General features: G+C 39.1%; 2 protein-coding genes across 3 annotated transcripts in view; one reads left to right on the top strand and one right to left on the bottom strand.

The window, feature by feature from the left end:
• LXN (latexin) overlaps positions 1-358 on the bottom strand; it is a 7,526-nt gene extending 7,168 nt beyond the window's left edge. Inside the window, exon 1 of the mRNA XM_008067640.2 lies at positions 136-358. Within this exon, the coding sequence (XP_008065831.1) occupies positions 136-264 (129 nt within the window). The 5' untranslated portion in view covers positions 265-358. The remainder of the gene's footprint in view (positions 1-135) is intronic.
• The window catches only part of GFM1 (G elongation factor mitochondrial 1), a 49,386-nt gene that overhangs the window by 32,725 nt on the left and 6,108 nt on the right, over positions 1-10,553 (top strand). For both annotated transcript variants that reach the window (XM_008067641.2, XM_021717397.1), the window contains 2 exons: positions 5,532-5,694; positions 7,893-8,037. In XM_008067641.2, the coding sequence (XP_008065832.1) occupies positions 5,532-5,694; positions 7,893-8,037 (308 nt within the window). The remainder of the gene's footprint in view (positions 1-5,531; positions 5,695-7,892; positions 8,038-10,553) is intronic.

Raw genomic sequence — 10,553 nt, 5'->3', positions numbered from 1 at the left:
GGGGGGTGTGTGGGGGCGAGAGTATGGAAGGGGCTGCACACAGAGGCTGACACCTTGGAGTGGAGGTCACTCGAGAACAGTGGAGATGAGCCGAGCCGGGAGCCCCGCGCCACCCTCACCCCCTGCGAGACTCACCTCCAAGCTGGCTTGTTTGACCGTCTGCACCAGAAACACCTTGTGGGGGGTCCCCTGCTGGTAGTTGATGCAGTTCTCGGCCACCGAGGCCGCCCTGGAGGCTGGATAGTGGGTCGGTGGGATTTCCATCGTGGGGAGCAGTGGCGGGCGCTGCGCTGGCTTAGGGGACTCTGATCCGTGCGGCGCTGCTCCTGCAGCTGCTGCGGGGTTTCTGGGCGGAAAAGTAGGCAGGCCGGGCGGGCTGGGCGGGGCCAATCGACAGCTCCTTCCCTCCTTGTCTTTCTCCTTCACTCCTGCAACTCCGGAAGCTGCTGGTTGGGCTGTGACTGGGTGTCCTGTTTCTGGGCCCGCTGCTCCTGGGCCCCGCCCTATCCCTCCGCACAGGCTCTTTGGCCTGCTTTCCCGAAGAACCGCCTCCTGACTGGCTCCTGGGGGAGGAGGAGGGGAGGGAGTCGGTGGGCTAGTTTGGCTGTGACTGCACCGTCCCTTACATTAACCCTCACCGTGCAGGAAGAGGCTTGCTGGCTTCTGCCTGCATGGGGCACCTCTGAGACCTCCAGGTTTCTGTCCACAGAAAGACTTACAGACTGAAGCACAACTTCCTTATACATGTACAGTATCTCTGCCAGGGCAAGGTACACAGAGCTTCTGTAGTGTCTCAATTCCTTCTTTTCCCTTGCCATTGTGAGAGCCCAGGCTTGCTCATTCTCAGCCTTTTGTGTGGTTGGACCAATTCTGCCCAAATCCGAATGTGAGAAACTGCAAACTATAGTATCAAATTGGGGTGTGTGTGTGTGTGTGTGTGTGTGTGTGTGTATGTGTAATTTGGATTAGGAGAAATAAGAAATGCTCAAAGGATTAAAACATATTTCAAAACTGAATTTATACAAAGCACTGCCTCTGATGTGTGATCTCCCTCATTGAAGTGGGTCTACAACCCTGACTTTGTAGGAGCACTGGTTTATTCGTGGTGCTTTTAGGATGATCGGGCAAGGATAATTTGGAGATATGGAATATCTAATCCAAATAAGCAGCCAAAAATGTCTAAAAGAAAAAAGTCATTAACTATTTGTGCTTTAAAATGTGTAGTTGCATGGATTTAAATAGCCTTTGTTACAGTTATAAGAAGCAAGTTTTTAGCCAGTTATGGTAACTCACACCTGTGATACCTCCAGCATTTTGGGAGGCCAAGGTGAGAGGATTGATTGCTTGAGCCTAGGAGTTCAAGACCAACTGGGCAACATAGCAAGACCTCATTTCTACCCAAAACCAAAAAAATTAGCCAGGCATGGTGGTGTGTGCTTGTAGTCCCAGCTACTCAGGCGGTTGAGGCAGAAGGATTGCCTGAGCCCAGGAGGTGTTGGCTGTGGTGAGCCGTGATCCTGCCACTGCTCTCTAGCCTGGGTGGCAGAGTGAGACCTTGACTCAGAAAAAAACAAGTTTTCAAGTTATAAGAGGCCTTTGAAATATAATTTAATGATTATGAATATAAGATACATCATAATTTTAAAAAGGATTTATTAACTATTTCTGTTAAATAGATGAACTTGGATAAACTAATGAATTAATATTTATGTAAAGTCAATTAAATATCTTTTTTCCAGGTTTTGTTATATAAAATTCATGCCGATAAAACATTCTAGTTTATACAAACTAAAGTTGAACTTTTCATGATTTAAACTTTCTAAATTTTCTATATTGGTCTTACAGGTCAAGATTACAAAATATGAAATGACATTAAATAAAATTGTAAATACAGATGTCTTTGAAAGGGGTTTGATCTTATCAAATTATTATGCTGCTACTAATTATAAATACCAAATGTATTGACTAAAATTGTAATTTTTCATATCCTCAGTTAACTTTTCAAGACTTGACATAATTTTAAATTAGTCTTGGATACTTAGACAATTTCTGACTAATATATGATACAAAGCTTTGACTTTGTAGTTTCAATTTACTTTCATTCTTGCTTTTCTCATAAACTATTTCAATTTTATTTACAAATAAAATCTTTCTTGGGAGTATATGGCTTTAAAAAAAATAGCATTTCTAATCTTTTCTAGTTATATTAGCCAAGAACTGTAAACTAATTAGACGATGAAATGGTTAGTTTCTCTTCATAAGTCTTTTTCTAAGAAATTGGAGGGGTTTTTTTGCTTTCTTTTATTTGTTTTTCCTTTGGATGAGTCATTATCTATGAACCAACCTCCTGGGTTGTCATTGTGTTAATTTTTTTAATATGTGTTCCTTTGATAGTGCTTGGGAAAAGGTGCTGAATACATTCTGATGACTCAAAAAGAGCTTTTTGCTGATATTGTTCTGGGATTTTTGCTAATGATACTGTAGGTTTCACAAGATGCTAGTTAACATCTCCTGCATTACTGTAGTTAGAGTAGTGAGAAGCACAATATGTGAGCTTCCTCGAGTCACCATTTTGAGGCTTTATGAATATGTTCACCATGTCTGTAGATCAAAGTTAGTAACATAGGTTGTGGCATAACAGGCATTTAAAAGTACACTTACCAATTTAGGTTCTCCTAAAAATATAGTAAGTACAGTTAAAAAAAAAAACTTCAGTGCTTATTTAGATATGAAATAAACCACCTTAAGAGAATCTTATTTGGGTTCTTTGAGTCTTAGTTACTAACCAAAGCTTCATGGATGATTAGTTATCAGTTCATTATCCTCAAACTTGAATAATGTGTGGGTTACCTTCAAAGTAACAAAATTACTATAAGCCTCTGGGATCAGGTAAATAATGTTATAACTTTATGTAAACTGTATCAACATAAAACTAAGTAAAACACCTATAGCTTACAACTTTGGTTGTAACCAAAGCTTACAAAAACGCCTTTAGCTTACAACTTTGGTATGACTATAAAGTCAAAACAAATGTACAAATTAGAGATAAACAATAAAACCTACACAATTCTTTTTTGTTGTTGTTGAAGTTAATGTGGCCCTAACAGTATTTTTTAAAATTAAAAAAAAGGTGGGGGAGATACCGGTGCAACTTTGTACATGGATGATTTTTAGGGGTAAAGTTTGGGCTTTTAGTGTAATTGTCACCCAAATAGTGTACATCGTACCCAATGGGCAATTTCAGGTTCATCCCTCTTCCCCCCTCATCCAATCCTACTTAACATTAATTTTAATGTGACAGATAATGTTTTGCCAAGATGAAATTGCTTTTCATGACATACAGCAGGGCATGCATAGTCTCTTTTATCTTCACGTCTATTTAGCTGTCTGCCAAGTGGTCTTAATTCTTCTACCTCTTCTTTATCTAACCTACTGCAAAATCTGTCTTCTTACAGCACCTTCTGATGGCTTTTGAAGTGAATGCATTACTTGTGGGTTAAATCAGTTTATATTATTTTTAGCTTTCTAGAAAAGTGTTTGGTTAAGGGTCTTGGTTTTGGTGCAAATCTTAGCTCTGCCATTTATAATGCTGTGTCACATCAGATAAGTTCCTTAACATCTAACCCTCAGGTTTCTCATCTGTAAAATAGTGAGAAAAATGGTACCTACTTCATTAGTTTGTGTAAAGAACAAGTAAGACAGCCCATATAAAGTGCTTAACACAAGCCTGGCATGTAAGTGTTCTGTTACTTGTCACTTTGATGGTAGGTTGAGATGTGGTGGAATTACTCATTTGTGAGTTTGTCTTCCAGAGTAGTGCTGTCCAGTAGAATTTTGTGCAGTGATGGAATGTTCTTTCTGTGCTTTCTGGTCCAGTAGTCACTCTCCATGTGTGGCAGTCGAATGCTGAAATGTGACTAGTACAACTGAAGGACTGAATTTTCAATTTTCTTTAATTTTAATTAATTTAAATGTAAATAGCTTTGGTTACTGTACAGACAACACAGATCTAGAGTATGTTTGTGTAGATGCTGTAGTAATGTCAAATTGGACACAAGATTTAAGGTATCTCCTAGGCAGCAGTCCCCAACCTTTTGGCCTCAGGGACTGACTTCTGGGAAGACAATTTTTCCACTTACTGGGGATGGAATGGGCAGATGTGCAGTCAAACCTCACTGCTAATGTTAATCTGTATTTGCAGCCACTTTTCCCCGCTAACATCACCACCTAAGCTCTACCTCAGATAATCAGGCATTAGATTCTCATAAGAAGCACAATATAGGTCCCTTGCTTGTGCAGTTCTCAATAGGGTTCACATTTCGATGAGAGTCTAATCTGACAGGAGGTGGAGCTCAGGGGTTTGGGGACTCCGTCCTAGAGAATTCTGTGTATACCTGAGCATGTGTCAGCGCACCACAGTTTGGGAAATCCCTTCAGTAGTTCTCTGGTGACTTGGCAGTTACTTCTGTTTTTCTTCTCTCTCAGTTCTGATACCTGTTTCCTTTCCCTCCTAAGAAAATTATTCCATTACCATTTTGTTTTTCCCAGCCCATCCTGAAATTCTTGATCACTGAAAGATGATTTAAAGACAATCAGGCACATTCACACTTAGGATCTTTAGGAAATCTGTGTGTTCTAAGCTTGCATCTTCTGCTGATAATGATATTTACTTCTACCTAACCATGCGCATCTGTATGCAGGAACACACTCATTAATGTTCATTTTCCTGCAGTTATCTGCAAATAATTTTGAGAGTAGCTGGCTTCTTCCATTTTAGGACCTCGATGAATATTTCAGGAAAAAAGCCTTGCAAACAGTAGGTACTCATGAAATATTTTCTCAGTGAAACAGCCTGTGTTTGCATTTGTTAATATGTACGTATCCAATTACTGTTGCCATGAGTGGTTTGAAGTAAACACTGACTTGTGTCTATGTATATGACTTTTTAAATGGCTTACTTATGTTAGTCACTATCATTTTGCCATTAGTCATTTTCAGGTATTCCACCTGGAACTTCCTTTTCTTGTATTCCGAGTCTAAAATGCCCAAGTAGTAAAAACAAATAGGAACTATCTGAAAAAATTAACTATAGCCATCAAAGCTCCTATTTTTGAGTAATTGTCCTTGGTTATAGAGATTTAAAAAGATAACACTGTATTCCAGAGTAAGCTGTTTGGGATGTAGGTTATTAGAGCAAGAACCTGAGACTGACCTTTTAATTACTTGGCTTTACTTTTTTATTTGTGAAATTCATAATTTCACAAAAAGAACTTAAAAGGAGTTGAAACAAAAAAGATAATTTAAAACCGTAGATTTCCTTGGTAGTGTACACTATTCTCACCCCCAAGTAGGAACAGAAAATAGAGAGCTCTTTAAAATAAATTCTACAATAAAGTTTTATAGCAGGACTATCGTATCCAAATGAAAAAATAGTTATATGTGGTTTTTTTTCTTTTAAATTAATATGAATTATTTCATTTTGATAATGATATAATGCTCTGTTGGTTTTCTTCCTTCTTAATCACTTTCAGGTTTGAGTTTACGCACAAAAAACAATCAGGCGGTGCAGGCCAGTTTGGAAAAGTGATTGGTGTACTTGAGCCTCTGGACCCAGAAAACTACACAAAGTTGGAGTTTTCAGATGAAACTTTTGGATCCAATGTTCCAAAGCAGTTTGTGCCTGCTGTAGAAAAGGTACATTTTTTAAAAAAGCTTTTTTGCATTTTATTTATTTATTTACTTGCATCAGAGTCTCACCCTGTTCCCCAGGCTGGAGTGCAGTGGCAGGCTCTCGGCTCTGCAGTCTCCACCTGCTGAGCTCAGGTAATCCTTCTGCCTCAGCCTTCCAAGTATCTGGAACTTCAGGCTCGCACCACCATGCTCGACTACTTTTTTACTTGTTGTAGAGATGAGATCTCGCCTAGTTGCCCAGGCTGGTCTCAAACCCCTGGGCTCAGGCAATCCTCTCACCTCTACCTCCCAAAATGCTGAGGTTATAGGTGTGAGCCACCATGCCCAGCCCTCATTTTTATTTATTAAAAACAGTTTTCCATAAGATTGTCTATCATGGTTCATTTTAGTTATAATCCTGCTTCTTTATCTGATTGTTATATTTCTCATCTGATTTAGAATCTCTGGTTCCTTAAATGCAGGAACTGTAATTACTTCTTGTGACAATGATGGGAAATCAGTCTGTTCTTAATCATGGTGATTATATTTCTCTTGATAAATTGAAACTACTGCATGATTGTAATCAGCAGTTAAAATTTGTAATAGTCCTTAGGGATTTGTGAAGTTTCATTAAGATTCCCAGCACCTGGCTGCTGCAGTCACCTCTTGCTATCAGTGTGGAGAACCAGTTTCTTCATTTGTAAACAGAATAAAATACATACACCTGTCCCCCTTACAACATTGATGGTCAGGTATGTGACATTTCCTTGGGAACTGTGAAGTGCCTTGCACGTATAAGGGGTTAGTGTTTTGTTTGCTTTCCAGGTCACTTGCTTTAAGACTGTTGTGAACCTTTAGTTTATTCTTATAGATAGTTGTTTCTTCTTTTTTTAACCTTTTTTTTTTTTTTTTTTTTGAGTTGGAGTCTCACTCAGTCACCCAGACTGGAGTGCAGTGGCCACTCCCGGCTACCGCAGCCTTGACCTGCTGGGCTCTGGTGATCCTTCCGCCTCAGCTTTCCAAGTAGCTGGAACTATAGGCGCGTGCTACCATGCCTGGCTCTTTTTTGATTTATTGTAGAGATGAGGTCTCACCAAGTTGCCCAGGCGGGTCTTGAACCTGCAGGCTCAGGCAATCCACTCACCTCAGCCTCCCAAAGACGCAGAATTACAGGCTGAGCCACCGAGCCCGGCTTTTTTTTTAACCTTTTAACTTAGAAGTCCTCTAATTCTCAAGATGGAGAAAATATAAAAATTAAGAAGTCTTTATTTGAAGATTATAATTTTGGTTTCTGTGGTAGCATTTTTGGCAGTTAATGTATTCCATTCATTTTACTCTCATTTCAAGACAGTATTTTGTCATTCGCATACTTTCAGATATCCTATGTCCTATGAGATTAATGTAGGCAAAGGAGAGCCTAGATATTTTTCAGGATACGTAATTTACAGTTTTGAAATGTCAAGAAATATATTGTATTATCTGTGCAACTGTGTTATTGTGTGGGCAAATAAAACTAACTTGAATGGTAGGAACTTTATAAGTATTTGTTGTTAAGTGACTGAATTAGAAAGAATTACAAACTCACAAAATTTTACTCTTTAAATATGTGCAGTTTATTGTATATCAGTTATACCTCAATAAAACCAGTTAAAAAAAAAAAAGAATTGCCATTTGAGATAATGAAAATGGCTTTCTAATTCTAGTTGTCATTGACAATGTATACCACCAGAACTACAGTGTAGTGATCTGCCAGTGAGGCAGAGGGATCTTAGGTATGTGGTAGCGCACAAGACACAGCTGATGATTAAACAACAGTGTTGATGGGGTTTTCTCTTAGGGAGTTCCTTAGTCTTGACTTTCCTCTGTTTCCTCATACGTAAATTTAAGATCATGCTGACTCTACAAAGGGTTTTGAGAGTTAAGTAATTCCTGAAGATGAAGTTATGAGAGTGATTGTTAGCACTCTTAGCATTGCTTTCAAACCATCTCACACGTTTCAATAGTATGCTTTTTCGAGAGACTGCTCATCTAGATGCTCCAATAAAAAAATGTAAGTTGTAAAGATGCTAAACTTTTTTTAAAGAGGAAAATTTTTTGAGGGGTAAAATATAGCATACATGAAAGCATTATACTTCTGAACACAAAAAAATGTTTGAAAGTTCTTAATAGTGCAACTGCATGTGGAATCCTCTCACTCCAGAAGCTATGTTCCTTCATTTCAGGGGTTTTTGGATGCCTGTGAGAAGGGCCCTCTTTCTGGTTACAAGCTCTCTGGGCTCCGGTTTGTCCTGCAGGATGGAGCACATCACATGGTTGATTCTAATGAGATCTCTTTCATCCGAGCGGGAGAAGGTGCTCTAAAACAAGGTATGCTCTGTGCTAGCTCTACCGTCTTGGTGTGTGTTTTCCTGATAGACCATCAGAGCCTCTGAAGGCAGCACTGTTCTTAGTCTTCTTCACCCAGGGCACTACTTACCACACTAGGGAATATGGTAGATAGTGGGCAGATATTTGTAGTTTTAAGGTGAGGGTAGATTACTGTGTTCTCTTTCTTGCAAAATAGAAAGGCTACCTTGTTCTCCTAAATTATCTGGTTTTGTTCATATGTGTAAATCAAAGATAATTTATAAGTTCCATTTTTCACAGAGAAGACAGAAATGGTTAGAATTCTAAGAAATATTTTAAAAATATGTTCACCACAGTCGTGGTATTTTTAGTGATTCATTCAAATGTTGAGAAATCCATAAATTTGTAAGTATTTTTTTCATGTACAACATTGTAAGTTTTTAGACATTTTGAAAGAATTCAGTAAACCTTTTTCACGATACAGACTTCTTGCTAAACCACTACAATTGTCAATCTTTTTCACATAGAATAATATGTGTTTAAATCCTAATAATCTAGAACCCTAAGCAATTGCAAACATATCTAATTCTTTGCTTTTAAGAAAAAATCAGTGACCACATAGCAGTTTGACATCAAGATTATTCAGTAAAGGAACTTCATGAGTTTACTCAGTGATATAACCTAAACTGAGATGTGAGACTGAATGTTCTATGTGGGCATGTTTCACCTCTGGATTTGACCATTTTCTCGGGATTTGCGTCCTTTTCTCTTGCCAGTTTTTAGAGAGCACATTATGCTTGGTCTCCCCAGAAATACTGACCTTACAATAGCCACTCTGCAAGAGAAATAGTCAGAATCTTATGTTAGCTCATCTAACTCAACAGTGCCCTTCTTTGATCCTCTGTTCCATTATGTGTTGGGCTTTGCATTTGAATCCCGCTGTGCTTCCTACTTACTGTGTGGAAGTGGGCAAGTCATTGTAACTTTTACCAGGCTGCTTGGTGAGAAGAATTTCACAAATTTTTTTTTTTTGAGTTGGAGTCTCACTCTGTCTCCCAGACTGGAGTGCAGTGGCACGCTCCCGGCCACTGAAGCCTCGACCTGCTGGGCTCTGGCGATCCTTCTGCCTCAGCCTTCCAAGTAGCTGGAACTACAGGCGCACACTACCACGCCTGGCTAATTTTGTTTTTTATTTATTGTGGAGATGAGGTCTCACCAAGTTGCCCAGGCGGGTCTCGAGAATTTCACAAAGATTAAATGACAGTGTACTCGGAAGCACTTGCATGTGTATATTTGGCCATAGTGAATACTGATCCCATTTCCTGGTGTATTATCTTTGACCTAGCACTGTGCCATTCTGCCTGTTCCCTAGCTGGTTTGCCTCAGAGTGGTCTTAATAACATTTATTATTGCTTATGTGCTATATGTTATGCTGAATATGTGAGCTATCGTATCTTCACAGTGACCCACAGTTGAGAAAGTTGAGACTCAGAGCAGTTAATTGAATGATTCAGGGTTACTTGATAGTTAGTATTGGAGCTAAAAGTTAAACCCAGACCAGAGTTATAGCCCTTGACCACCTCCTCACACAGCCTCCTACGGCATCTGGTCTGGAAGTATCTTTATTATTCCTAGTGAGCTGAAATAGAAACAATACTATCTCTACCCACTACTTGGCTTAAAAGTCCCCATGATAATATTAGTATTTTCACTTCTTATCTTGAGGAGCTACATTGATCTGCTTGAGGAAAATTTGTTCTTAGGACTTGGATGTGATGTGGCTGCTGAAAAATGGCAGAGTGGATTATCTTTGCAGTCTTGTCCATGGGATAGTATTAGAGGAAGGCATGTGTAAGGGTAAGGTTCATTTGGAAGAAAATCAGGAGGTGGATTTAGAAAGAAAGAGTTAAAAGGAAGGGAGCAGGATAAGGAATTGTGAAACTGAGGACTATACAGGCCACCCTCAGCCATTGAGTGGTGGACATGCACACTTGGCTCTCTCCTGCCCTTTATAATAGGACCATTCCACAGTAACCCAGTAGGAGTACTAGATAATGTGTAATTAAATCTGGATATGTCTGCTCTCAACTCTCCTTCTGGATGCTTTTTTTTCATGTTAATTACATTTCTTTAGGGCCAAGGAAGCTCTGAGGTTGTGGTAACCTAAGAAGTTACAAGCAATATTTCTTTTTTTTTTTAATTTAAATTTTTTATTTTAAAATTGTGGGGTACAGTTAAGGTTTAGGTTTATAAATATGCATTATTCAGGTACCCTTGTTGATAAGGGGTGTCTCCCCATCCCCAGACAGATATTCACTACCATTAGTCCCACTTCCCTTGCCTTCCCTACCCCCCCATAGTTTCCCACCACTGTCAGTCCTTTTCTTATAGTATTATGATAGATGTTCAAGGTCCACTATATGAGTGAGAACTTGTGATACTCAGATCTTTGTTTCTGTGAGAGATCACTCAGTATGATAGACTCTAGTTCCATCCAGGTTGCTGCCAAATTCATGATTTTGTTCTTTTTTATGGCT

The sequence above is a fragment of the Carlito syrichta genome, unplaced genomic scaffold (assembly GCF_000164805.1).
Source record: "Carlito syrichta isolate Samal-C Ts95f unplaced genomic scaffold, Tarsius_syrichta-2.0.1 Scaffold309726, whole genome shotgun sequence".
Taxonomy (NCBI): Eukaryota; Metazoa; Chordata; class Mammalia; order Primates; family Tarsiidae; genus Carlito; species Carlito syrichta.
This window is presented reverse-complemented; position numbering and strand designations above follow the sequence as displayed.